This window comes from Prenolepis imparis, unplaced genomic scaffold (genome assembly GCF_030444845.1).
Source record: "Prenolepis imparis isolate NDT839.2.m4 unplaced genomic scaffold, iyPreImpa1.0 SCAF_5, whole genome shotgun sequence".
Taxonomy (NCBI): domain Eukaryota; kingdom Metazoa; phylum Arthropoda; class Insecta; order Hymenoptera; family Formicidae; genus Prenolepis; species Prenolepis imparis.
This window is the reverse complement of record NW_028141163.1, coordinates 11,552,203-11,576,349: the sequence shown is the minus strand read 5'-3', so window position 1 is coordinate 11,576,349 and position 24,147 is coordinate 11,552,203. Positions and strand designations below refer to the sequence as shown.

Here is a 24,147-nt window from a genome sequence, read left to right as displayed (position 1 = left end):
CGGCGACGCCCTAAATGCGACACGCTTCCTCTTCAAGAGGTTCGCAACATTTAAGGTATGCGTCTCGCCGATCTAACCAGTGTTTGTTTACGTATCAGCGACTGATTTCGGTTAAGATAAATACAAGCAAGGCCACCCAAAAAAGTTAGTTCCACGCCTGTCCTCGAACAGAACGGTTCGATTATTAACCGCAAATAGCCGACCGATGTATAATCCGCGATTAAGTCGTACGATTAATTTGTACAATTGTGGTTCCTAAATAAACTACGAATTAACATCAGTTCGCCATCAGTTACGCGCGCCTCTACAATATAAAGAAAAAATGTTAAGTAAACAATTATATTTAAACAACAATTATTTACAAATTTATATCATATTTAATACAATAATTATTAACAGATATTTATATCGATTTTATAGCATGTGCTTATCTATCTGTCTATATATTTACGATAGCCGAGACACGAATTTAAATTCGACCTAAAATAAAATTATCCATACATATAATTATTTTAAAATAGGCATAAATATTTATACAATAGACCAGAGCTGTCCACGTTTTGCACTTTTCGGCCAATTTCCGAGGCTCACCGCCTAGCGGCCCCCACTTACGCTCGAGACCTTAGCAACGCGTTACCCGGTTGGCCCGATAACCGTAGTTGCTAAGGTCTCGAGCGTAAGTGGGGGCCGCTAAGCGGTGAGCCTCGGAAATCGGCCGAAAAGTGCAAAACGTGGACAGCTCTGCAATAGACTATATGCTCTTTTTCTTATATATATATGTATATATGTATATATATATATATATATATATTTTCATTTATAATTCACAAGAATAATTAAAGAAATAATTTATGTATTGTTTTTTTTCAGAAGACACAAAGTATGCCTGATATTACATTTTATATAATTCATTTTATACTATAATTGTATATCTTTATACATAATTATATATCTAACGATATATACATAATGATATTTATATAGTCACATTCTAAGCTAGCACAACTAATCGTGATCTAACTAGCTTATAGGAAAATAAATTTTCACGAAAGTAAGGAAACATTAAATATTTATTAAATGATAATTTTTTGTTAAAACATTAAATATTAATTTTCCTAATTGCGTGATTAACGTTTTTTAAATATATGTTTTAATATATTATTTAAATTTATTTTTTATATGCCTTAATTTTATCTCGATGTTTTTTTATGTATGTACATATCTTTTAAAGCAAAATCGGGAAATTCTCATTTTCACTGCAATCAGAGACAAATCAATCAGATTCAACGAAATAAATTGTGTCACTGTGCAAATGGAGCAAAATAAATTATGAATACGCAATAATCGTTTGCTATTTTTTTTGAGTGCTCTGCTTTTTTTTTTAAATCAAGTTTATGCCAAAACTAAGAATAGAATGACATCCAATAAGAACGAGATTCAATGACAAGGAGAAATATATAGAATGTTTTGAAAGATGATTAAAATATTAGAGCTTTTCACAAGACGATCTCTGAAAAGAAAAAAAAATATATAGCCGATATGATCAATTTAGAAGCTTTGGATAAGTATTTATTGTAAATCTAATATACAAAGCATAAATTTTACTTAATTATATCTGATTTTTAAAAGATTATTTTTCAATATGTGTGAATTCTATTTATATATATCAATTTAAAATTATAAATATGTCTAATTCTTTTCAATATTAAAATTTTAATTGATACGGTATTATTGATACAATATTAAAATCTTAATTATACAGTAACATTGATCTATGATTTTCGAAGCATGATTAATTATGTTTTAATTCTAACACAGAGAAGAAATAAGATAAAATGACATACAAATAAATTGGATATAATTTTTTTCAATTCAAAATTTTTTGTTAAATAATTTAAAATTGCGAGCATTAATAGATAATTAAAAAATAGCACACTCAAATTATTTTTTAGCTATTGAGGATGACTTCACGGGATTTAAATTAGATATGATGAAAAAAATAATGTTACAATTTAAACAAGCTTTCTTAAAATCGTATAAAGATAAAAATAAATTACATTACAAATATAATTACAAGATCCTGTTGGACATTAACATTTATTTCTCAATTTATGTAGAAATCTTCAAAACTTGCGATAAAACAGATAAGAACGAGATGCTGAATAAAACAGAACTTATCTCTTTGCATGAGATGAAGAACTTGCGACAAATTTGTAGAACAACAGATGAAATTTTAATACAATGATTAAAATTACTATCGGACTATTGTGCAGCATATGTATGCGTTAGTATTATGCACCTTTTGTTTTACTGCTTCCGACAATCTATCTTCTACATATACTATATCTTTTTATAATGCCCTATAATTGTATGATTAATAACTTGAGTATGCTTCTTTTCATTTCCTCTTCTTTTCTTTCAGATGATAAAAATAATCGTAAACATAATGACAATTCATTCTGAACTATCCTGTAAGTAAAGAACAAAATTGCGCCCAATCATATTCATCTTGCTCTCACGAGTTCTACTTTTGTTCGATAATACATATTTTAATACTTCGGAAAACTCTCGTGTCGTTTGTTTTTTTTATCATTAATTGAATTATTCATTGATACGATGAGATTGATTGGGATCACGTTAATATTATCGTTTTGCGGTCGTCTTGATGCGGCGCCAGTGGATATGATCCCCGAACGAAATGAATACATGGAGGAAATAAAATGGACCTGGAAGCACTCGACCAACATCAAATTCAATCCCGATGTTATTCTCAGCACAGTAAGTGTTGGCACATAAAAACAAGGATTAAAATTTTCATTATTTCGATTAGTTAAATTTTTTCAATACTATCAGAAGTTGATAAAAAATGATTTTACGTCGTAATTGCTGCTGTTTTCTTTTTATTAAAAACGTATATAAAAAATTTAAAGTTTGCGAAATTATGTATTGGCATTAATTATTTCTACAATAGCATTTATATCTTTCTTTTTCCTTTTTAAAATCGATTAAAATTTTTTTGTTAGTATATATTATATTATTAGTACTCTTTAGTTAGCATTAAATTTTCTTCTTTTTTATTTTAAAATATATACATATAATAATAATAATGTGTGTGTGTATTATATATATATAAATAAATATATATATATATATATATATATATATATATATATAATATAAATATATATACCGGGTGTCGCATTTTAAAGGACCCATTCAAATATCTCAGAAACACTGCGTTAAATAAAAAAATGTTTCCTACAATACATTTTTTAAATGGAAACCCATATTTTTTATTATAACATCTTTTTCTACTAATTAATTTGAACAACTTTTATCTGTAGCATTTTTTTATTTTCTTCAAAATTCACCTTCTCACGTTCAAATTCTCACCTTCACTTGGAGATGCCGCCCAAGGTCAAATGAATATTACTATGTTATGTACCCCCTCGAAACCCTACAACTTTTGTAGGAAACATTTTTCGATTTAACGCAGTGTTTCTGACAATGAGATATTTGAGTGGGTCCTTTAAAATGGGACACCTGGTATATTTAATTATTTAAATTACAATAAATTACAATAATTAAATATTTATAATGGTAAAATAATCATTAAAATTATTTCAATTGAAATTTATATAAGAGATTTAAGAGATAAACAGATAAGAAAAAATTCTTAAAAATCTGCTTTTAAAATAATTTTTATTGAGCATCATATTTTTATTATGTTAAGACACTTATCCTTGGAGTTTTTTATGCAAGCTACAATTATGTGTCTACTTACTTAGATTTATTAATGTTTATTTTATTTTATTTTAAATATTTTAGAATTATTTGCTAATATTATATAAAATTACATTATATATAATTACTTTTCATATTTATTAATTATTGATGTTTTATATATTTAATGCAGAAACGTCACATTATTTCAAAAGTAGAAATACTATATGCATTTTGTCGCACTTTATTTCAATTTTATCTCGATTTTTTTTTCCTTTGTTCATTTTTCTTCTAGTCGGAGATGATAAGAAGAGCAGGTTATCCCGCGGAAACTCATGTTATAATAACGGAGGATGGTTATTTTTTGACGTTACATCGTATCCCAGGAAACAACGGCTCTCTACCTGTATTAATACAACACGGTCTTATTAGTAGCTCCGCCGATTGGGTCATTCTTGGCAAAGGCAAAGCGCTCGGTACGAATTTAATCAATATTTCTTAATAATATTTTTCCAGATCTCGAGACTATTTCGTTTCTATTGTAGAAACATTCAAAAAAGTTCTCGAATTTAATATGGTATTATACATATTTTATATAAAATTATATGATGTTATATGAAAAAAATATAAGTTACGTAATAGGTATTGCAAAAAATGTTTCTTTTTTGCATTCTAGCTTACCTATTAGCGGATCAGGGATACGATGTTTGGATGGGCAATTTTCGTGGTAATCTCTATTCGAGGGCGCATACTTCCCTATCTCCGTCGAATTCAACATTTTGGGATTTCAGGTACATAATATCAAAATAATGACTTCGAAAATGATTTTATCAAAAACGCAAGGACTAGATGGACTTATATATGATCTCTTATACATATAATTATATATATATATTTTTTTATTTATTTATATAAATACTTACATATTTATTATATACTTATATGTTTATATATTTATATATTTAGATCCAGCATTATTTTAAATTGCACTTAACTGGAGATTTCTTTATATATTTATAAGTATGTAATATTTCACATATGTAGAGATTACATATAAGTATTATTAATTTTTATCAATAAAATATTCATTTTATTTGTTGGCAAAATATTCAGAAATGCATCCATTTTCGAGATATCTCACTTTTTGATATGTCAATATAGAGAATTTATTATTTCTTAATTCTTCTTTTAAATTGTAAATAATTTTTTGTGGAAAAATTTTGTGGAAATTTGCCAAAGAAAGAAGATACATATTTTCTGATAAGGAAGACAATGGAACATCATTGTATATATATACATTATGTATATTTATATTATACATGTTATATGCGGAAATATATATGTTTGTATTTCTTATGACGATATATCAAATTTTTTATTAGCTTTAATGAGATGGGCATCTACGATTTACCCGCAATGATTACATTTATCACAAATATGAGATCGCAACCATTGCACACGTACATTGGTCATTCGATGGGCACAACCAGTTTTTATATAATGGCATCAAAGCGTCCGGAAATCGCTCGAATGGTGCAAAAGATGATCAGCCTCGCGCCAATTGCCTTTGCAGACCATATAAAAAGTCCGCTACGATACCTCATTCCCTTATGGAGAAAGTTCGAGGTAAAGTAATATACGTTACTATATACAAATACTGTTAGAAAATAATTCATTGATGCGAAATAACAGTTTAAAATAATATTTTTTTATTAAAATAAAATGTGTCTCGTATTTATACTATATGTATATAAACACACTATTTTAAAAAAATATTATTGTAAAACAATAAATTGTGTGAAATAAAAATTTGTGGTATGAATAGCTGAACATCAATAATTCTTGATTTACAATATTGAAACAAATGACTAAAATAAAAAAGTTTAATTATAGAATTTCAGATAGAATTTATTATAATTAAATTTTAATTGCAATATATTTTAAATCTCAATGTTTGAACAATAGAAATTATCATGCGTAATTATCATTTAGAAATCATTATTACCAAAATATAATTATAACGGTTACAAATAATATATAATTTTCCAATTCCAAACTTTATTTTATGTGTATATAGAATGGAACATATATAGGATGTCTATATCGTGTAGCAAAATTAAATAAAAAGATTTATCTCATATAAATAAAATATAAATAAGAAAAGAGAGAAGAAAGATTTCTTTTTTTAAGAGATTTTAGAAAGAATTAATTCTGAAGATTAAAAAATTAATATTTTTTTCTTGTTACATATATACATATATATAGTTCGTTTCTGTCATATAATTGAATCTTTCATTATAATTTTAGAGATGTTTTTCGACAAGTTATAATTAAGATCAAAGCTTTCATAAATTATACCAATTTATTAAATGATTAATAAATGCTTAGAAATTTATTTATTTATTTTCTCAAAATTACCGCTAAAACTTAAAGAGATAGAAGAATGACAAGTCAATTATATCACGACATAATACGACAGATCTATGATTACAGATAGTGATGGAAGTTTTCTTTCACGGCGAATTTCTGCAGAGAGATTGGTTTAAATTTTTTGCGAAATTCTGCAATCAAAATTTTACCACGCAAGAGTTTTGCGTTAACGTGATATTTTTAGTATCCGGTTTTAACTACGAACAATTCAATTACGTGAGTAGTATAATTTCGCGATTGAAATACAATTCCGTCGAAGTTTCGATCGCGATTATATTTATTAAGCTTCGGATCAGACTTTGCTTCCATGTTCTTGTTTTCTACTTAGACTCTGTTACCTCTCATCATGGATCACGACCCCGCCGGCGCTTCGACTAAGGCAATGCTTCACTACGCTCAAGGAATACAATCGGGAAAGTTTCGCCAATTTGACTACGGTCGCGCGAAAAATCTATTGATGTACCACTCGATAGAACCTCCGGACTACGATCTAGGGAAAATCACGGTACCAATCGCTTTGTTCTACTCTAAAAATGACTGGTTGGTCAATCCCGTTGTAAGTAACGAAAAAAATAGGTGTTTAAATGATAGAAATACATACAAGGTGTTTCATTTTAAGAATACAGTCGATTTTCTTGAAGATAAAATATTTTCCAGAAAAATGTTCTATATAAAAGTTAAAAGGTTTCGAGGGGGACATAATATCGTGACCTAGAATTGTCCTTGAGTGGCGTTTCTCAAGGTCATGTATCTGCTAGTTGCAAATTATATACTTAAAAAAAAAAAAACTATATTTTCTTTACATCATTTGATTCTTCTCATTATTTTGTGCACAAAAGTCTTGAGTTAGATTATCGAACAATGAAATGAATTTTAAAAAACATTCATAGTTTATGTGAGATTAAAATATAATTATCATTAAAATATAATTGTCAAATTATAAAATATAAAATATATTGAAGCTATTCACTTCTTGGCCGTCTTGCCTTTGTAACGTTTTATGTCGAATATTGCAAGGAATTGATTTATGTAAAAAAAAAAAATTTATTTAAACGAAACTAGGTTGATCTTTAAATAACCTATCTATTTTCAAGATAATTGACTGTAAATAAAACACCTTATATATATATATATATATATATATATATATATGCATAGTAGAGATTGATAATTGTATATAAATCAAGCTTCATATATGGAAACGGAAAAGTAGTTTAAAAATGATGGCACAATAACTCGCAAAAACGTATTTTAAAGGATGTGAAGAGGTTGTACCGTTTACTACCCAACGTAATGGACCTATATGAAATACCATTGCCCGATTTTAATCACGTGGATTTCGTATGGGCCAAAGATGCACCAAAAATCTTGTACGAAAGAATTCTCACGACCATTAGAAGGGAGATTAATGTTACGTCTATGGAATAATGTTACGTCAATATAATGAAAATAATAAATAAGATAAATATTACATACTAAATCTTTAATAAGGGACTACGACTGATGGCAGCTGTAATCGTTAATTTAATGAAATAAAATTTATAATATATTTTTATTATTATTTATAATTAGTAATAACGTAAATTAGAATAATAAATGCATTTTTAAGCAATCGTTCCGACAAATAATACACAGAAATTCCAGTAAATTACTTCTCCAACCTATTTAACAATATCTGATTAGTTTAGTGTCAAAATTCATAAACTTGCTGAATTTATATACATATCTAATTATATATGTAATTATATGCAACAGTCATTTTAAATGGTACTTATCTAGAGAATATCCTTTATGTAAGTATAAGGATATTCCATATATGTATATAGGTGTAGCATATAAGCAGGTATTGTAGCATTTCTAGTAAAAGAAATAGATATTTTTTCCCTTGGCGAAATTTTCGTAAATGCTTTGTTTACGAAACCTGATTTTTCAATATGCCAATGCAGTGCATTTTCTGTTTTCTGATTTTTTTGTATTATATTTTTTTAAGTATATTTCTTAAGTAATAATGCATTTTTGGAAATTTTATCAAAGACGAAAAAAGATGCTGGGTTTTTGACAAGCAATATGATATCAGTCTACTTACATGATATGATAATATACATACATATTATATACATGCATTTTGTATATATGTGTATAATTATATATATATGTATATATAAGCAAAAAGAATATATATATTTTTTAATATTTTATACCGGTATATTGAATTTTTCATCAGCTTTCATGAAGTAGGCATCTACGATTTACCCGCGATGATTACATTTATCACGAAAATGAGATTACAACCATTGCACGCGTACATTGGACATTCTATGGGCGCATCTGCTTTTTACGTAATAGCAATAGAGCGTCCAAAAATTGCTGAAATGGTGCGAATGATGATCAGCCTCGCACCAGCACCTTTCTTAAATCATATAAAAAGTCCACTATATCTGATGTTTCTTTTGGTGAAAGAGTTTCAAGTAACGTAATATATATAAATACTTTTAAAAAATAATTCAATAGTGCAAAATAACTGTTCAGTATAATATTCTCTTGTTAAAACAAAAAACAACATTATTTTATGTCTCTCATTTTTACCCGTTTGTAAATACACACAGGGTATTATTTTTTAATATTATTTTTAAATACGATAGACATTTAAATAAATATTTCTCTAGCATGAATATCGAAACACCAATAATTCTCAAGTAATCAGCCATTGAAAAAGGTAGACAAACAGAAAATACAAAGCTATTTTTTAATTAATTCAAGATAAGACTTATTTTAATAGCATTTCAAAATTTAGTTTTAAAGGTTTTGATGTTAGAAATTATAAAACTGTAATAAATAATATTTTCTGTTATTACAAAATAGTGCATGAACAACATTCATTTTGTTTTATTCAGGGTTGGCAAAATTACTTTGTAAAGTAATGACAATTTCTAATTTTTAAGTTAAAAATGCCATGGTTTTTAACTTACAAAAATTTATAAGAATTACATGATCTGGTTGAAAATATAAGTCGTTAAAATTTATCGAGGTTGAGTTAATAAATTTTTAACAGGATTTGCTCTTTTATAAATTAGCGCTTCTATAAATTATCTCAATTCGTATAATAAAATGCTGAAAAAATTTTCTTCTTATTCTCAAGAAGTATCATGAAAAATTTGAATAAGAAAAGAAATATGAGTAAATTGCATCACGAATAAAAGATATCTCTGATTGCAGCCGATATTACGAATTTTGTTCCATGACGAATTCCTCCCACAAAAAGTTTTTAAGATAGGAATGGCATTAATCGGATGCGACCCAAATTTCCTCCGAGCAGAGATGTGCGCTAATATTTTCTTATTTTCGATCTTTGGTTACGACCCCGAGCAATTTAATTATGTGAGTAATAATGTGAATTATAATAATAAATTTAAAAGGCTCTAATATACAATTACAGAATCATACAAAAAGTAGGCTTTTTTCAAACCCGGTGAAAATATCGTAGACAAAAAATTAAAAAAGCATTTTGAAGCTTGAAGTTTGAAGTTTGAACTTTAAAGTGCTATCAGTGATTTTTAAAAATTTTTAATCTTTTCTGATTTGTGCTTTAAAAAAGATTACATTGCTTTGTTCCTTAAACTTACGTATTTTTTACATTTTGCAGCTCGATAAAGAAATTCATCTGAAGTTCTATAAACTACAACATTTTGTCTGCAAAACACTTTTTTTAAATTATGATTTTTTTGACGAAGTTACACGATTTTGAAACTAAGTCTGCATTTTTCAAAATAAAAAAAATAAAAAAATAATTTTAAATCACCGATAGTTCATTAAAATTGACACTTCAAGCTTCAAAATGTTTTTCTAATTTCTTTTTCTACAATGATTTTTCGTCAAGTTACAGAGATTTGAAAATAGGCTAATTTTTAGGGTATGAAAAGTGTTCTCTTTTTTTTTAGTAGTATATGTTTTGTGTGTGTGTGTGTGTGTGTGTGTGTATGTTTTTGCTCACTATTTAGACTCAGCTGCCTGTTATTGTGGATCACATACCTATCAGCCTTTCAACTAAGGCGATAGTGCACTTAACTCAGGTGACCCAATCGGACAAGTTTCGTCAATACGACTACGGTCCCACGAAAAATCTCTTGATATACAATTTATTTTAATTATAAAAATATTTAGATGTGACTCATATCGTAAATATGGAAGAATCAAATAATCAAGCTGGAATTAAATTCTCAATAAAAATGCATTAATTTTTGCCTAAATAAGAAATTGAAATGATTAAAATAATTCCAGATCAATTATTTTAATTATAAAAATATTCAGATGATAGATCTATATCGTAAATATGAAATGATAAAACAATCAAGCTGGAGTTAAATTTTTAATAAAAATGCATTAATTCTTGCCTAAAGAAAATACTAAAATGATTAGATTAATCCAAGATCATGTATTTTAACTATAAATATATTTAGATGTTAGCCATATCGTAAATATGGATTAATTATATAATTAAGCTGGAGCTAAATTTTTAATAAAAATGTTATTTAATGTTATTATTAAATATAATATTTTAATAATTTATTCTTTGAATAGTAATATGTATGAGCTTATCTAGTTTGCACTTTTAACTTTATGCAGTTGTCATACATTAATTGATCACGAGTCAAAATAATTTTCAACATGTAGAAGTTTATAGGAATTATTTAATCTGTTTATTCAAAATAAAAATCATTAATTTTATTAAAATTCTTTTATTTTTATTTTTTATCTGCATCTTTATTGAGTATCCTGCATCCTTCGTGAAATGTGTTTTATATCTTGCGATTGTAACGATAAAGAGAAATAGAAATATATAGATTTTGTTTTAACATAAAATAAAGCTCAAGAAAATTTTTATATGTATATATATAATTTAATAATATTTATACAATTATGTATAGATGTATATATATATATATATATATATATACATATATATATTTATATATATATATATATATATATACATCTATACATAATTGTATAAATAATTATATTGTATAAATTATAAAATATTTGTATATAAAATTAAAATATAAAATTTCTAACACACACACACACACACACACATATATATATATATATATATATAAATAATTAATTGTTTTTATTCATTTTGAGATAACGGATGGTAATTATCTACAATCTACATTCTAAATTTCTAAATCTACATCTCTACAATCAAATATTTATGAAACCGTTATCTCGTAATAAAATAATATAGTTTATCACTTACCAATTGATGTGCAACAGCGGAGTTGACTGCATCGAAGCTACGTTGATCTGTAACATACAAATAGAATATAAATTATAGCAGCACTTTACATAATTAATATCTCTAAAAATTAGTATTTTATACATAAAATTTTGTTTTCGACGTGTACATAATAATCAATAGATATATAATTGAATAATTTTATAAATTTTGTAAAGATAATTTTTTTAATATAAATTTTTATAATATATTCATAAAAAAATATTTCTCTCTAATTTTCCTTTATTTAAATAATTCAAATATAAAATTAATATAGTATAGTTAAATAATTTGATAAATTTGTATTTAATACAATAATAAATTTTAATTTATTATAACTAATAAATAAATAATAAATACTAACCTTAGAATTACATATATCATATATCATCGACGCCCCGGGCCTCCTCTCTTATTTCACCATTGTCGCTCCTTCGCGTGGCACTCATTACAGAAAACAATTAATTACAATAAGCGCGCACTTATCATACTCGAATGCAATTAATGAGCGCGTGACGTTTTCGACTTTAATGACGGGCGACGCGCACTCGACTACGGCGGGAAAATAACACGGGAGAAGCGTGCGAGGCTCGATACTCACGACCGCGACCTCTCGATATCTCGATATCTCGATATCTCGATGTCTCGAAAGGCCAACTTATTGCACATATATATATATAGATACGATGCGTCAATACTGTCGCGCGAATAAAAACGAGCGAAATATTCGCTTCGAAACAAAATCGTCGCTCCGATACGCTTACGATTTATTTAATCGTAAAAGTAATTATTTATCCTAATAACTCGGAGAATAATCCCGTAATCCGTAATAAAACGACCTTCGCTCGTGGTCGATTGCGCGCGCAGGAAGGACGATCGATGAGCGAGTTCGATTAATCGAACGTCGCCGGTCCGGCAGCGGACGAAGCGGAAAGAAGCGGAATTCGCGGATACGGTCGCGAGAACAAGAAGCGCACGCTCTCTCTTATGCCGTCTTATGCGACGAGGGTGGAACGCGCTTGGGTGCGTGAACTTTTATTACGCGACCGCGTGATAATTCCGTGTGTGTGAGAGACTTCGCGTCGACTTGGTCGTCGCCCGCAGGCTCGTCCCGTAACCGAGGTTCGGCGGCGGCGCACACCTTAGGAAGGATGAGCAACGAGAACGAGGTTGCGGAGATACCGCAGACGAAGGACGAGATCAGGGCGGAATCTTTCAAGGAAGAGGCGAATCTGTACTTCAAAGGTACGTCCACGTGCGAAATCGGACGCGGCTCGCGGCATTTTTAATATTTATCGCACAGTCACGTGTATCCCGAACTAACCAAACTAACCGCGATTTCTCCAAAAGGAAAAAAAAAAAAAAAAAGAAAAGCTCGTGGGAGAAGAAATTTCCCACGTGAGAATAATAATTGCGAATATAATAATTTTCCCGATCGCGTAACTGACATAAAGCTTAATTTTGTATCTTCCTGAAATTTCTTTTGAGATCGTGAGATCAGGAAACTCCCATGCAAAATATTTCCTGATGATGATGTAATCTTTTTTTTTATTTTTATATTAATCTCTTCATATCTTATATCTTTCCTGTATCTCTTTTATATCTTATATCTAACATATTAATTATATATTATATTAATTATATTAATTATATTAATATATATATCTAATATATTAATCTTTATATTTTTCTAATATCTCTTTTATATCTTTCCTTTTCAGATCAAGTGTATTATAAAGCTATAGATTTATATACAAAAGCCATAGAATTAAATTCATCGGTAGCTGTGTACTATGGCAATAGAAGTATCACTTATCTGAGGATGGAATGCTTTGGATATGCATTGACAGATGCATCCAAAGCCATCGAGTTAGATAGAAATTATGTAAAGGGTTACTATCGCAGAGCCGCAGCTTACATGTCTCTCGGCAAGTTCAAATTAGCCCTCAAGGATTACAATACTGTTGTAAAAGCAAGGCCCAATGATAAGGATGCAAAGGAGAGATATATGGAATGTTCCAAGATGATTAAAGTGTTAGCTTTCCAGAAGGCTATCTCTGTAGATGAAAAGAAAAATATAGCCGATATGATCAATTTAGATGCTATGGGTGAGTATTTGACTGCAAATTTAAGATAGTATGAAAAAATATAAATTACTCTCACATTTATTTTTGATCACATTATTTCTCAATGTAAATCTTATATCTTGTGTATGTGTCAACTTATAATATTTATATAAAATTATAAAATTTGTTTAATTTCTTTTCTTTAATCATTTTGAAGCTACAATACACTGTAATAATATTGGTGTATGATTTTTGGGAATAATAATAATATCTTTCATAGAGAAAAGAAACAAGATCGGATTTAATATACATATATATTTATTTAAGATGCAAAATTTTGTTTTAAAAATGCAAATAATTCAAAGTTGTTAACATTAATAAGTAGCTTAAAAGATAGCACACTTATATTATTTTTTTAGCTATTGAGGATGAATACACGGGGCCTAAATTGGTCGATGGAAAAGTCACATTACAGTTTATGCAAGATTTGTTAGAATGGTATAGAAATCAAAATAAATTGCATCGCAAGTATGCTTACAAGATCTTATTGGACGTTAAATCGTGGTTTATGGCACAACCTAGTTTAGTGGATATTACAATCTCAGAAGATAGTAAATTTACACTTTGTGGCGACATACATGGTCAATTTTATGACTTGCTTAATATATTTAAGTTGAACGGATTGCCATCAGAGACTAATCCATATGTATCCTTTATTTATAAAGGCAGATAAATGTAGATGATATAATTTAATATGTTAATTTATTATCATATAAATAATAATATACTTTTAAATACTGATATATATAAGACTTTATATACAAAGCTATATTTTTAATCCAAGAATATATTCCTTAATAGCTGCTTAATAGTTATTTAATGGAGATTTTGTAGACAGAGGCTCTTTCTCCGTAGAATGTATATTTACTTTATTTGGTTTTAAATTATTATATCCAAATCACTTTTTTATGTCAAGAGGTACGTAATCTTTATTTCTCATTGTTTTTAAATTCGAGTTTACATACTTACATTCGTATATGTTCAGGCAATCATGAATCAGCAACGATGAATCAAATGTATGGATTTGATGGTGAAGTAAAGGCTAAATATTCTACTCAAATGGCAGAATTGTTTACAGAAGTTTACAATTGGCTCCCTCTTGCACACTGCCTCAATAATAGAGTGCTTGTGAGTACGATATATCATCAAAGCTGTCATATAATTTATTATATTTATTATATATTTGAGAGAATATATTGAACATATAATTTTGATGAAATTATAATGGCTTACCAGGTGATGCACGGCGGATTGTTTTCGCGAGACGACGTGACATTGCAAGAGATCAGGGAAATCGACAGAAACAGACAACCTCCTGACGAAGGATTGATGTGCGAATTGTTATGGTCAGATCCGCAACCACAGATGGGTCGAGCGCCCAGCAAGAGAGGTGTAGGAGTTCAATTCGGACCTGATGTCACGCAGAATTTCCTCAGGATAAACTCTCTTGATTACATCGTAAGGAGTCATGAAGTAAAGAACGACGGTTATGAAGTTGGGCATGATGGAAATTGTATCACAGTATTCTCCGCTCCAAATTACTGGTACATATTATATATAAATATACATAAAATATATATAACTAAACATATATAAAACATTACAGTATGCATTATGATCTAACTTTGAAACAGATTTTATATCGTAACCGCATCATGATGTAATTTTGATAAAATAATATTTTATTGAATATATACGATATATTTCAGCGATACTATGGGTAACCGAGGTGCCTTTATCATACTTAATGGCAAAGATATGAAACCATATTTTACATCGTACGAAGCAATGGTGTGTATACTTTATTTAGAATATATTTTTACACTTACTTACATTTTATTTTAAATACATTTTGTATGGTAGGTTATAAAAAGATTGTATATTTGTTTTGTTGCAGCCTCATCCTAATGTAAGGCCGATGGCTTATGCCAATTCTTTACTAAAGTTCATGTGCTAGTGGAACAACCTCTAGGTATTATTGATAAATAAAAATAAAATAACTGAAATATAAGTAGCCCAATCAAAGTGTGCGTAATATATTTGATACCGAAATGGAGAAGGTAAGAGATTAGATGCTTCTCCACAACAATAATTATTATATTCTTTTTAGAAGATTACAGGAAAACATTTTTCCTGTATTAATAAAGTACATGCAATGAGAATGTGCATAATATTGATGGGTACAAAAGTGAGAAAGGTTCGCTCATTTTTACAACAGACAAATCTACTTGGCTTTTCCATTTATGATAATACATTATAGATAGAAAAAAATGATATTGGTCTTAATAGGAAAAACCAACGGTTCTCTCATTTAAACGCTAGGGATTGTGTTCCCTTGTAACAAAATAATGCGAAGGAGAAACGTTTCTATTTTGTACCCTCAATCAATAGGACCACCTTGCTCGTTAAAGATATCTGCGAGCGCGTGCACCATATAAATAGAGAACAAATTTTAATCCCCAAAATATCTTTCCACACACACGCAATATAGAATGTTTTAACTTATGATCTATTATTTATATAAACACGCAGACACACTCTTACATCGCGATACTTTTAATTGATTCTTTAATGACCAATGGTGGAAAAACAAATAAATATAATAATTATATGAAAATATATAAATGCATATGCATATGCAAGTTAGCATAATTATGTAGTACAATATTCCATCCAATCACATCGTACGCTTGTCACGTTATTTGTGACAACTTTTTTACAAATCTATTGGTGATTGGATGGATTTCTTTGATCTAACATTTTGTTTTTTGTTAATAATAAATGATGTTTATAATGTACATATAAAAAAATCGAATATTTTACTTGCATTTACATACGAACACAATAAATTACGAGTGCGAAAATTAATCGACATGTGTTTATAAAAGACGAATAATTTCTTCCGGTAAGTTATTCCGATTTTCGTGAGATACATTTAGAATCTTTATTCTCTCGTCTGCGTGTAACTTCTCGAACAATCCCGCGTGCTGTCGCGGTACTTTGTGCATCTGCGGAATAGTCCCGATTACGAAGGCTCTCTTGGAGGAGCCGAAAAATATGTCCGTTACTTTCTTCTTAAAGTCTTTGCTGAATAATTCCATCTTGCCGATCTCGTCAATGAATAATAAGTCCTGTACAAGGGAGAGATGTATTATTTTACCTTGTCGAATCGAGATCGGAAAAAATTCACTTTATAAGAGAAGTGTACTCGTTATACTCTTACTTACAGTGTCCAAGTCCAACACTGGAAGTGCTATCGCCTCGAAGTTATCCAGAAAAACGCTATAATTTCCTACTTGATGCTCAGAAGTCTGTCGAGCGTCCGTTAAATTTCTACGTGCAAAGAAAATACAAGATTAAGTACAAGATGGATTCTCAACTGCAGGTTATTTTTCTTTTCTTTTGTTATTGTGTATGAAGAAGATACACACTTTAGTCGTGCCAAGGACGATCTTCTTTCAGGATCTCGTACTTGCACGATGTCAAAACCGATTCTGCGACCGCTCCGATCTCGTACCTCTTCTGTATAAAACCCATCGAAACTCTTGTGCTTCTTCAGCATAGATGCAATTTTTTTACACACTGTGGTTTTACCTATTCCTGTAAAAAATTATGACATATTTAAATATTAAAATCGCGGAGATAATCAAAATATTGAGTACATCAAAATATTATATTATAAATATTGTTATTAAATATTATTATTATTATATTTTGAACATCAAAATATTTGTTTTCTATATGAAAGTCACTAACATAATAAGCAGTGTTTTAATATCTGCGTAACAAAAAGGTTTATTTTCTGTGTGTGAAAAAAATGCAATCGTAGGATACATTATTTTATTTTATACTATTATTTTCTGAGTGGAATTTTATAATAGCTAAATATCCGAGTAATATCTTCAGGATGCTCTGGATACTCAAATACTCACTATATATATTTAATCGGAATATATTTTGGATATATATTTAATCAAATCTGATCATTACTCGAATATATATTGATATTAATATTAATTAATCAATATTAATATGAATAATATTAATTAAAATACACAATAATATTTTAAAGAATATAAAAAATATCTAAATTTTTAAAAGTATTTTTTTAATGAAAACATATATTGATATTGATTAATAATATACAAGAATATTTTAAGCAACATATTTCAAAAATATCTAATTTTTCAAAGGTATTTTTCTTATAGGGATTCTGTGCTGTGGTCTATGTTTCTCTTTCGTGAATTTTTTTTTTCCAAATCCCAAAACCCCCCTTCCTCGGTCCTTACCTGGAGGACCCGTGAGCAGTACGTGTAACGCCCGTGACGCGCCACCAGTTTCCATGACTCGTCGCGCGTGTTTACGCCGGAATTCGCGTGCGTAATGTCGTAAATATACGAGAAGTGATCTCGCCGCGAAGGCGAGCGAGAACGGGATAGTCACGCGATAACCTGTCAAACACACGAGGTTCGTAATCGCAAAAATTCGACTCCACGTCGTGGGAAGAGCACGGAAGATCTCGTTACGACGAGAGTAAAAGCGAACGCGCTGAGGAAGGGGGAGGGGGGAAGAGAGAAGGACCGATCAGCTGATTCGGGGCCGAGCAAGCAGCGACAGGACGGGACCTGTCGGTCGGCCGATCGGATTGGATTCGGGAAAACGGGTAGTAGTGGTAGTAACATAGTTGACGGGTGGATCTCGCGTGTGTGTATATATATTATATACGTCGTCGTCGTGGCGTTCCTGACGTATCACCCTGCGTGCAGCTGTTGCACGATCCTCTCGTGACACTTTCCTCTCGGCGAGGAAAAGCTAGCGCGTCCATTATTCCCTCTCGTCGCGGAGAGACGCACGAGGATCCTCGCGCAAAGTAAACAGAAGGAGGAAGAGGAAGCTCTCCTCCCTCCCTCTCTTTCTTTTTTTCTCTCTTTCTCGCTGGCTGCAACGCTCGCACGCTCGTGTCTTTCACGCAGGGGCTGATCGAGAGAGTGATCGGGAAGACGAGGATGCCGACGACCACCTCGACGTCGTCGGGGGGCAGAAGGGGGCAGGACCGGCCGCGATCGGCGGCCGAGGAAGACGAAGAAGACAGTCGTGTTAGATATCGCGCTGCCAGCCTCAGACGACGTCATCGACGTCTTCGACAGTCGTGCGAGGGTGGTTCAGGTCGAGCAGGAGGAGCTGGAGGAGCTGGAGGAGGAAGTGCTGGTAGTAATAGTGCTGGCAAAGGCCAGGAGGAAGAGATGACAGCCCATCATCCGTCCGAGTGCAGCGTCATGTCATACATGCTCGCCCGACAGATCGACGACAGGTTCGACTACTGTCGACGTCTCGTCAGCGCGAGATTCGAGAACTCGGAAAATCTCTACAGGAAGGACCTGCTCTCCCACTACGGATGCGTCAACGCGATCGAGTTCTCCAACCAGGGCGATCTCCTCGTGTCCGGTCAGGCGATTTAACGATTTTTCTTAGCACTTTATGTTGATTGTAATTTAGAGTTTAAATCGAGTCTTAATTTCGATGGATAATTTTCTTCCATTGCTGTAGCTTCATAGCTTCTCATCTAGCTATTGTGTTCTCTTTCTTTTTTTTCTCTCATGACACAGTGCCCGTTGATCTGGGAATTTGTTCCAAGTTTGACGGATATATGTCAGTGTCCTTGTGTTTGACAAGTAAATTTAATAGTGATAGACAATAGTGTCGTAAAGAAAATATTAAATATAAATTTTTCCAATATAGAGATGAATCGTATCATGTACAACGTCTTGCTTTTACAGGGGGTGACGACAGGAGAGTTCTGCTATGGAAAGTGGAACAAGCGATACAAGGAGTAGGCAAGCCCACTGTAATGAAGGGCCAGCACGTCAGCAATATATTTTGCCTGGGTTACGACAGCAGTAAAACTAAGATATTCTCCGCAGGGAATGACGATCAAGTCATAGTTCACGATCTGCGAACGTAAGGCATAATCACATTTTAATCTTTTAGAGAAAGATGTGGAAACATTTTATTTGTGGCTTTATTATCAAGAGATAACTCTTGTTTCGCAGGAGCGATGCGCTCAATTTCTTCCTACACGAAAAACCAGTTTATGGATTGTCGATTCATCCGCACAATGACGACGTCTTTGCTAGCGCCTGCGACGACGGGAGGGTCCTGATTTACGACATACGTAGCACGAGCACTACGGAAACTTTTTGTCTGGCGCAGTACAAAAGCGCCTTCCACTCTGTCATGTTTAATCCTGTGGACTCCAGAATGCTCGCTACTGCCAACGCTAAAGAAGGTGTCAGTATGTGGGATGTACGAAAGCCTTTGGAGTAAGTAAATGACTATTTGTACAAAAAAATATATATATTAGGAACATATTATATGCGAAATAATATTCTTAAGAATGTCGTAATAGTGTAATTTGCAATTTTTTTACATATGTTTCTCATCCATAGGCCTGTATTGTGTTACGGAAGTCCGCAACAGAGTTGTATGAATGTCAGATTTAATTCGGTGGGCAATCGATTGCTGGCCTTAAGAAGGAGACTTCCACCGGTTCTCTACGCGGTCGATTCTCCGACGTATTTGTGCGAATTCGATCACGCGGGATACTACAATAGTTGTACCATGAAATCTTGCTGCTTCGCTGGCGAGAACGATGAATATGTCCTGTCAGGTAGATATATCTAATAATCGAGAGTGCACGTCTGCGCACATTTAGTTAGTGGATGCTAATTGTAAAAAGAAAGACTTACAATTGACTGACGATGTATCGAATTGGCAGGTTCGGACGACTTTAACTTGTACATGTGGAAAATCCCCCCGATGGACGGAAAACCGTGGGTGGAGTCCGCCCACATGGTGTTGCGGGGTCATAGATCGATCGTCAATCAGGTTCGATACAATCAGGCGAGCTGCATCTTCGCGTCGTCCGGCGTCGAGAAGATCATAAAGATCTGGAGCCCGTTTCCACTCGGAACCGGGTGTCTAGGAGGATTAAAGGTTGCCAATTTTGTTTCACAATTGATTTCTTCACGATTTACTTTATTCATAGAGCTATTATGTCATTCTGTCTTCTTCCTCTTACTTTCAGAAAGATGCTGGTAAGCGGGAGAGGCAACGCCGAGTGTTCACGCATGACGAATATATTGGATTGGTTCTGCGCAGCGGACAGTTCATGACTCACGACTATAGCCACCAATCGACCAAGGAGGATCCGCGAATGATGGCCTTCTTCGATTCTCTCGTACAGCGGGAAATTGAAGGCTGGAGCTCCGAGGATATGCCAACGCCGCATACCCCTAGCGACCCTGAGATAAATCCGACAACAGGCGAACCTTACAGCGCGACAGATTTCGATGGTATAGCGAGCACATTTTTTTAATAATAAAATGAAAAGACTTCGATACATAAATATTATTTCATGTAGGAAACCAGTTAAAAAGAACTAAACGCACAAACGAACATGTTTTAAAATTTTTCCCTATTTAATTTGAACATTTCAGTCCTTCCTTTGCATTATATCGTTATCTTGTATATCGCTCAAGTCAGGACCTTCTTGATCTTGTTTTTGATCGCTTTAAGAACTTACCAGGGATGTAGGATCATGTAAATTTTTTTTGCTAATCGATCTGCAGAAAGGAAGGATCGAAACGTTCAAATTAAATAGAGAAGAATTTAAAAACAAGTTTGTTGCGTCTAATTTCTGTGTCTGGTTTTTATTAGCCTGTTTTCTAGCACAGTTTTTTATATCTCGAAAAGATTACACGCGGAAATAATATTGTTTATGTGTCACGAGCACAAGATGGAAAATAAACCAAACGTTATTTTTGTCAAAAAATATTTCATATATAAGATAAAGTTCTCAAGTTTGATGAATTTTATTTCTTCTACATCAATAATCGCATTTCGACGATTATGACGAGATGTATTTTGTATCGATTACTTTTCATTGTAAAGATGCTTGTCATTCTTATATCGCTCGAAAAATTAAATTCGATCCATAACATCGCACAGCGAGCACAATAGAGTTTTTATATCTTGAAAAGATTGCACGCGGAAATATATTCTTTACGTATCACGAGCAAGATGAAAAATGAATCAAGCATTATTTTCGTCAAAAAAATATTCCAGATATATGGAAAAAGAAATTCTCAAGTTTCACACATGAATTTTATTGCTTCTATTTCAATCGCATTTTAACGATTATGTATGATGAGATGTAATATTTTATATCGATTATACTTTTCATTGTAAACATCGCTTATTTTACATTGTTGTTCGATAAATTAAATTCGATCCATAAAGACTGAAAGATCATCGCATGATCTTTCACTCGATATTGTTCGAAAAACTTTTTTATCAATTTTATTACTTATTATTTATTTGATTATTTTTCATCACAGATACTACAGCGTCGGAAGGCGGCGTAGCTCCCGATCGGCCGTTGGAGTCGCCGAATCGCATAACTCGGCTTATCGCGAATCGCAGGGAGAAGCTGATGCGAATGGCGAGGGATCTGGAGAGATCAGCCTCGGATTCCGGTAGCGAAGACAATAACGTCCACGCGAGACGATCCAAAATAAAATCAAAATCGAAAGACGTCAAAAGGAAACACGCTAAACTATCGGCCGGCAGAAGAAGAATATCCGCCAGGAGAAAGTGTACTGTGTTAAAGGTCAATAGTGATTCGGAAAGTGACGACGAACGACCGGTCGACGCGGCTCAACCTAGCACCAGCTCCGGCGTCATCTCCCGAAGATCGCGATACGTTGCCAACGCGATCGAAAAAGACGACAAGCAACGCTCGAGTTACAGTAGCAGCAGCAGCAGCAGTAACAGCAGTAGCAGCAGCAGCAGTAGCAGCAGTAACAGCAGTAGCGGCAGCAACAGCAGTTCCGAGGATAATAACGTCCTCGGAACGAAGCGAAAACATTCTAAAACCGATTCGGACGCGTCGACTACGAAGGTGCAGCGACGAAAGCATCGTAAGTGTAAAAACAACATGACTACACGACACGAGAACTGTTCTGGCAAGAGTCAGAGTAAACGGCAGAAGCTCGACGAGTCGGAGAGGGAAAAAAGCGCCGCAACAGGTTCCAAGAACTGCGTAAACGGTAACGCCGGTAAGGACGGACAGTCAACACCGAACAACAAGTCCCTTCAAGTTCCTTGGACCCCGGACAGCGGTATTAAATCGGGTATATCCAGCACAGGTGATAGGAACAGCGAGCGAACGCGTAACGAGGGAAGAAATGACGAAGGTGCGGACGATACGAGCTCCGATCACGAGCAAAAACTGAAAAGTTTAGAGTGTTTCCGGAAGAAGGTGGAGGAATTGACGAGGAGGAGCTACCGCAATCGATCCCAGCAGCAGCCCCAAACAGTAACTTCGACCACGAGCGACTCTTCCGATTAAAAGCGCTCTCGTTTTGCTCCCCTCTCTTTTTTTCTTTCACTTCCTGTTTACAACAGCGCGCGCTCCTTCTTTCGGATTTCCTCCACCGCATTCTGTCTTTCTTTCTATTTGTACATAATATGATCTGTGATTCCTTGAAGTATATTTTTATAACACTAAGTTGATCACACGCGAATCATGCGATCGATTTACTTCTTTCGATTATTTTGTTCTTCTGGATCTTACGTCGTCTGTATCTTCGATCCCATTCGTCGTAAATGTGCATGTATTTCCTCGTTGCATCTCGAAGATTCTTTAATTTCAACATCTCGAGCTTTGCCTGGATGTTTATCTGGCGGAGTTTTATTTCGATAAAATTCTGATAAAATAATTTTTTCGTGTTTATTTTTTTTTATCAAAAGAGATCGGAAAATGTTTAAAAGCTAAGCAAATTATGCTTGCTTTTATGCGATTTATTCGATTTTATCGCGACCAGAAAGTCTACGAGGAAATATTGTATTACGTTTTTTCCGTTTTACGCAGTAAATTTTCCCTAAATTTTGTTGCGTTCCGACGTGTTCATGAATCAAGTCACTGGTTGGTGAAAAAAGAAAAAAAAACACGAAATTAACGTCGTCGTTTGGTACCGTTTCCCCGTATATCTCGTCCCGCGTAATGCCATGTGTGACTGTCAGTGCTTGATCTAAGTAATCTATTTAAGGACACAGTCGCCGATTATATATATTGCGAGGTGTAAAAACATTTCGCGGATCTGGCGATGCAATAAATTGCATGTGAAGTGTTGAGGTAGAGCTACACAGAATACGCGAATTAACACGCACCCCGCATTTTAGCTTTAAGAGCATTTTGCGACGACTCCGCGGTTGATGTGTCTCGTACTGTTGACGCGATGATGTGGAAAGTAATTAAAAAAAAAAAAAAAAAAAAGTAATAAATTGATACACATTTTTTTCCTATGTGTTGAAGATTCGAAAGGGGGAAAAAAAGGAAGAATTATTGTAACTGTATATTACATTATTTAATCTTGCGCATTTATATACATCTTTATTAACTGATTACGAATAAACGAGAAGAGAGAAAAAGATAGTCGGAACTTGCGTGTGTGAGCGATTTTATTATTATACTCTGCGATCGACTCCGAAGGAGCTCCCTTATATTTTTCGCTTCTCTCGGAATTAAAC

The 24,147-nt window shown here is 32.4% G+C and overlaps 6 protein-coding genes across 8 annotated transcripts in view; 4 read left to right on the top strand and 2 right to left on the bottom strand.

Annotated features, from left to right (window-relative positions):
* LOC145936832 (lipase 1-like) overlaps window positions 1-11,837 on the bottom strand; it is a 40,728-nt gene extending 28,891 nt beyond the window's left edge. The window contains exons 1-2 of the mRNA XM_083039439.1: window positions 11,796-11,837; window positions 11,414-11,460 (exon numbers count right to left, since the gene is read on the bottom strand). Coding sequence (XP_082895565.1) covers window positions 11,414-11,460; window positions 11,796-11,822 — 74 coding nt within the window. The 5' untranslated portion in view covers window positions 11,823-11,837. The remainder of the gene's footprint in view (window positions 1-11,413; window positions 11,461-11,795) is intronic.
* Window positions 870-7,678, top strand: LOC145936835 (lipase 3-like). Of its 2 annotated transcripts, none has more exons than XM_083039451.1 (9): window positions 870-880; window positions 2,118-2,278; window positions 2,423-2,778; window positions 4,019-4,199; window positions 4,400-4,514; window positions 5,106-5,349; window positions 6,217-6,369; window positions 6,482-6,709; window positions 7,411-7,678. In XM_083039451.1, the coding sequence occupies exons 3-9, from the start codon at window positions 2,617-2,619 to the stop codon at window positions 7,579-7,581; spliced, it is 1,254 nt and encodes a 417-aa protein (XP_082895577.1). In that variant the 5' UTR covers window positions 870-880; window positions 2,118-2,278; window positions 2,423-2,616; the 3' UTR covers window positions 7,582-7,678. The 2 variants fall into 2 exon arrangements, with proteins under 2 accessions (XP_082895577.1, XP_082895576.1); XM_083039450.1 differs by having other exon boundaries at window positions 2,118-2,284.
* LOC145935970 (lipase 3-like) lies at window positions 8,088-10,298 on the top strand. The gene is made up of 4 exons (XM_083037807.1): window positions 8,088-8,098; window positions 8,378-8,621; window positions 9,370-9,531; window positions 10,152-10,298. Exons 1-4 carry the CDS (start codon window positions 8,088-8,090, stop codon window positions 10,296-10,298), a joined length of 564 nt encoding a protein of 187 aa, XP_082893933.1.
* A 514-nt stretch (window positions 11,838-12,351) lies between the features above and the next one.
* Ppd3 (protein phosphatase D3) lies at window positions 12,352-15,594 on the top strand. Its single transcript, XM_083039380.1, has 8 exons — window positions 12,352-12,676; window positions 13,153-13,539; window positions 13,917-14,203; window positions 14,370-14,475; window positions 14,543-14,685; window positions 14,794-15,101; window positions 15,267-15,348; window positions 15,455-15,594. The coding sequence occupies exons 1-8, from the start codon at window positions 12,583-12,585 to the stop codon at window positions 15,512-15,514; spliced, it is 1,467 nt and encodes a 488-aa protein (XP_082895506.1). The 5' UTR covers window positions 12,352-12,582; the 3' UTR covers window positions 15,515-15,594.
* Window positions 15,595-16,436: 842 nt separating this feature from the next.
* LOC145936805 (cancer-related nucleoside-triphosphatase homolog) lies at window positions 16,437-17,977 on the bottom strand. The gene is made up of 4 exons (XM_083039383.1): window positions 17,847-17,977; window positions 16,989-17,157; window positions 16,785-16,890; window positions 16,437-16,688 (listed from the first exon to the last, which is right to left on the bottom strand). Exons 1-4 carry the CDS (start codon window positions 17,899-17,901, stop codon window positions 16,437-16,439), a joined length of 582 nt encoding a protein of 193 aa, XP_082895509.1. The 5' UTR covers window positions 17,902-17,977.
* Window positions 16,910-24,052, top strand: LOC145936802 (uncharacterized). 2 transcript variants are annotated; one of them, XM_083039378.1, is made up of 8 exons: window positions 16,910-16,942; window positions 18,531-19,002; window positions 19,335-19,515; window positions 19,608-19,877; window positions 20,004-20,224; window positions 20,333-20,550; window positions 20,642-20,909; window positions 21,954-24,052. In XM_083039378.1, exons 1-8 carry the CDS (start codon window positions 16,925-16,927, stop codon window positions 22,964-22,966), a joined length of 2,661 nt encoding a protein of 886 aa, XP_082895504.1. In that variant the 5' UTR covers window positions 16,910-16,924; the 3' UTR covers window positions 22,967-24,052. The 2 variants fall into 2 exon arrangements, with proteins under 2 accessions (XP_082895504.1, XP_082895505.1); XM_083039379.1 differs by lacking the exon at window positions 16,910-16,942 and adding an exon at window positions 18,338-18,427.
* The last annotated feature ends 95 nt before the right edge of the window (window positions 24,053-24,147 follow it).

Excerpts from the sequence above, each read along its gene's own strand:
- LOC145936835 (XM_083039451.1), top strand. The coding sequence starts at position 2,617 with ATGAGATTGATTGGGATCACGTTAATATTATCGTTTTGCGGTCGTCTT. Across the intron at positions 2,779-4,018 it reads CCGATGTTATTCTCAGCACA|TCGGAGATGATAAGAAGAGC; the intron begins GTAAGTGTTGGC and ends TTTTTCTTCTAG. Across the intron at positions 4,200-4,399 it reads TGGCAAAGGCAAAGCGCTCG|CTTACCTATTAGCGGATCAG; the intron begins GTACGAATTTAA and ends TTTGCATTCTAG.
- LOC145935970 (XM_083037807.1), top strand. Across the intron at positions 8,622-9,369 it reads TTTTGGTGAAAGAGTTTCAA|CCGATATTACGAATTTTGTT; the intron begins GTAACGTAATAT and ends CTCTGATTGCAG. Across the intron at positions 9,532-10,151 it reads ACCCCGAGCAATTTAATTAT|ACTCAGCTGCCTGTTATTGT; the intron begins GTGAGTAATAAT and ends CTCACTATTTAG.
- Ppd3 (XM_083039380.1), top strand. The coding sequence starts at position 12,583 with ATGAGCAACGAGAACGAGGTTGCGGAGATACCGCAGACGAAGGACGAG. Across the intron at positions 13,540-13,916 it reads GATCAATTTAGATGCTATGG|CTATTGAGGATGAATACACG; the intron begins GTGAGTATTTGA and ends TTATTTTTTTAG. Across the intron at positions 14,686-14,793 it reads GCCTCAATAATAGAGTGCTT|GTGATGCACGGCGGATTGTT; the intron begins GTGAGTACGATA and ends ATGGCTTACCAG.
- LOC145936802 (XM_083039378.1), top strand. Across the intron at positions 19,003-19,334 it reads GGGCGATCTCCTCGTGTCCG|GGGGTGACGACAGGAGAGTT; the intron begins GTCAGGCGATTT and ends TTGCTTTTACAG. Across the intron at positions 20,225-20,332 it reads CGATGAATATGTCCTGTCAG|GTTCGGACGACTTTAACTTG; the intron begins GTAGATATATCT and ends TCGAATTGGCAG.
- LOC145936805 (XM_083039383.1), bottom strand. The coding sequence starts at position 17,901 with ATGGAAACTGGTGGCGCGTCACGGGCGTTACACGTACTGCTCACGGGT. Across the intron at positions 17,158-17,846 it reads ACTGCTCACGGGTCCTCCAG|GAATAGGTAAAACCACAGTG; the intron begins GTAAGGACCGAG and ends AATTTTTTACAG. Across the intron at positions 16,891-16,988 it reads TCGTCCTTGGCACGACTAAA|AAATTTAACGGACGCTCGAC; the intron begins GTGTGTATCTTC and ends CTTTGCACGTAG.